Consider the following 2,368-nt stretch of genomic DNA (forward strand, 5'->3'; position numbering starts at 1 on the left):
ATTTGCTGATTCAAGCATTTAACTTTTTAGGTATTCATCTGTCTATAGAGTGATTTCATGTATTTAAATGTGGTATACAGTTCTTTTTTTTGTCATGGACAATTTGCAGCCTGTGGTTAATTTAATAAATTATTTAAAAAGAATGAAGTGAGAACCAAACGTGGAGCACAGTCAGATTGAAAAGGCGGAGTTGTCGAACTGACCGAACAACATCGAAGGAAGAAGGAAGAAGGCAGAGGGAGCAAGAGTAACACTCTTTTGAGCCACGCCATCACCACCAACACCCCCACCAGCATCACCAGTATCACCACCATCATCACCACCACCACCACCAGTATCAGCAACGCTACCAATCAGCACTATCATTATCTTCAACAAATCATTTACACATAATAGTAGGCAATCCGTTGGTAGGGTTTCGGTGTTGGTGGTTTGGCCGAATACCTGATAATATACATACTACCAGTTATCGGCAATGGAACTATCGAGGTATTCTAGCAGCTTACGGGAGGGACAATTCAAAGAAATGACATTGCTTGCTACATCGATACATTCAATATTCCTAGCACTAAGTTTGTTCTGTAATCCATCAACATATGGAACTACCGCTTGGCATCATCATAGCAATCATAGTTGTCATGGTTGTGCAGAAGCGCGGGATGAATTGGCAAAAATACGATTGGAATTAATTAAACGTGAAATCCTGGAAAAACTTGGTTTGGATGCACCACCGCAAGTACGACCGCAAGATGGTTTTCCAACAATTCCACAAGTTGCGAAATATTTGAAGTATCAATTACGACATGATTCCGCAACAGCATCAATGCATCTTCATCATACATCATCATTTCTGGCTGATGAATTAATGATACCGGAACGTAAAGCAGAACGAACGATTGTACTGGCTGAACGAACGCCAACACGTTTCAACATAAATTCCAATCAAGTCCTTGCACATTTCAAATTTTCCGATGAGTTAATGTCAAAATTACTACTATCCACTGTACTAAATGTATATCTCCGGAAACCAACTAAACTTCATTCCGATTCACGCATTGCAGCAGTTCAAGTACTGGTCAAGGAGGTCGTCAAGAATGGCTCGGTATCATACTTTTCATTCTTATCATTCTCCTATTGTCTAATCTCAGATGTCTCATTCCTTTTTATCATTCTTTGAAAAACGTGAAATATCCGCTTATGAACAATGCTTTATATCATCTTAAATTTTTTTTTTGTCAATAGCACATTCTTCTACTTACCTTCTATCTTTTTTTTTATTGATCATGTCACCATCGGGTGTGTTACCTGTATTCGTACTTATTATTTGCACCTATTAACAAATGATAAATGTTAGTGAAATCTTCTGATTTGCAGATACCCTTTATTATGGATCCGGAAAGTTTCAGGGTAATTGATGTAACTTGCTCTCTCTTCCTGCAAATCTCTCTTTCTAATTTCATTCACGGGTCACCCATTTCATTTCTCTAATTTATGATAAATCTTTCTTTGTTCATAATTTCACATATTTTATCTTCTGTCAACTACCATCCCATTCATCAGGAATTTTGCTTCACTCAACAAATACGGCTAATTCTCGAAGTTTCATAGAGAACATTTGTAAATGATAGAAATATGAAAAGTCCAATTTTAATTTTTTTTGGCACGATATATATTTCAATATATTGCCCTGAAATTGACATTCAGACATTCACAAATCAAGTTACATCCAGAAATGCTACAATTATTTCCGTTTCTTTTTTTGTTTGGATATGTAGAGAAATTATAGCGATAATATATTTCAGAGGATTTATACTCCCGGAAAAAGGGATAACTCGTTTCGATTTATGAAAATTTTGAGTTTTTATTCCTATACCAGCACATATAGTTTGTTGGTTTCCAATTTTCACGTGCCAAAATACAACCAACATTTTCTGAATTAATGTGAAATTAAGAAAAACAAAAAAAACTCAGCAATTGGGAAATATCAACTTCAAGAAGAAAAGACAAAATATAATTATATTCAAAATATAATTATTTCTCAGGAAATTAAAACTTCATTGTGTAATGATGAAATACCGTATCTTGTTGTTTATTGTTTATTCACATTTTTGCGGGAGCTCCGAAATAGTTCTCCGGTAGAACAAGTAATAATAATTTGAGTCCTGACGTGTATTTGCTCTTCGTGAAACATTTTCTGATTTCGGGAGCAAGCAAGTTTGTAAAACGGGTTTTGTTCGTCATGACCGTTGCAACGTTGTCGTTGTCATCATTATCATCTAGACTTATATTGATAGTTAATTATACATTTATATATATATATACATATATATATATATATATATATATATATATATATATATATATATAT

The 2,368-nt window shown here is 34.4% G+C and overlaps 2 protein-coding genes across 2 annotated transcripts in view; one reads left to right on the forward strand and one right to left on the reverse strand.

Moving 5' to 3' along the window:
* Positions 1 to 203: 203 nt before the first annotated feature.
* On the reverse strand, positions 204 to 366 carry LOAG_14706 (hypothetical protein; the record flags this gene model as incomplete). The annotated part of the gene is made up of 1 exon (XM_003150200.1): positions 204 to 366. A coding segment is annotated over one exon (162 nt), but the record flags the coding sequence as incomplete, so codon positions are not given.
* A 24-nt stretch (positions 367 to 390) lies between these two features.
* The window catches only part of LOAG_17768 (hypothetical protein), a 6,804-nt gene continuing 4,826 nt past the window's right edge, over positions 391 to 2,368 (forward strand). The window contains exon 1 of the mRNA XM_020450428.1: positions 391 to 1,102. Coding sequence (XP_020305884.1) covers positions 476 to 1,102 — 627 coding nt within the window. The 5' untranslated portion in view covers positions 391 to 475. The remainder of the gene's footprint in view (positions 1,103 to 2,368) is intronic.

Source organism: Loa loa (genome assembly GCF_000183805.2).
Source record: "Loa loa unplaced genomic scaffold supercont3.126, whole genome shotgun sequence".
Classification (NCBI taxonomy): domain Eukaryota; kingdom Metazoa; phylum Nematoda; class Chromadorea; order Rhabditida; family Onchocercidae; genus Loa; species Loa loa.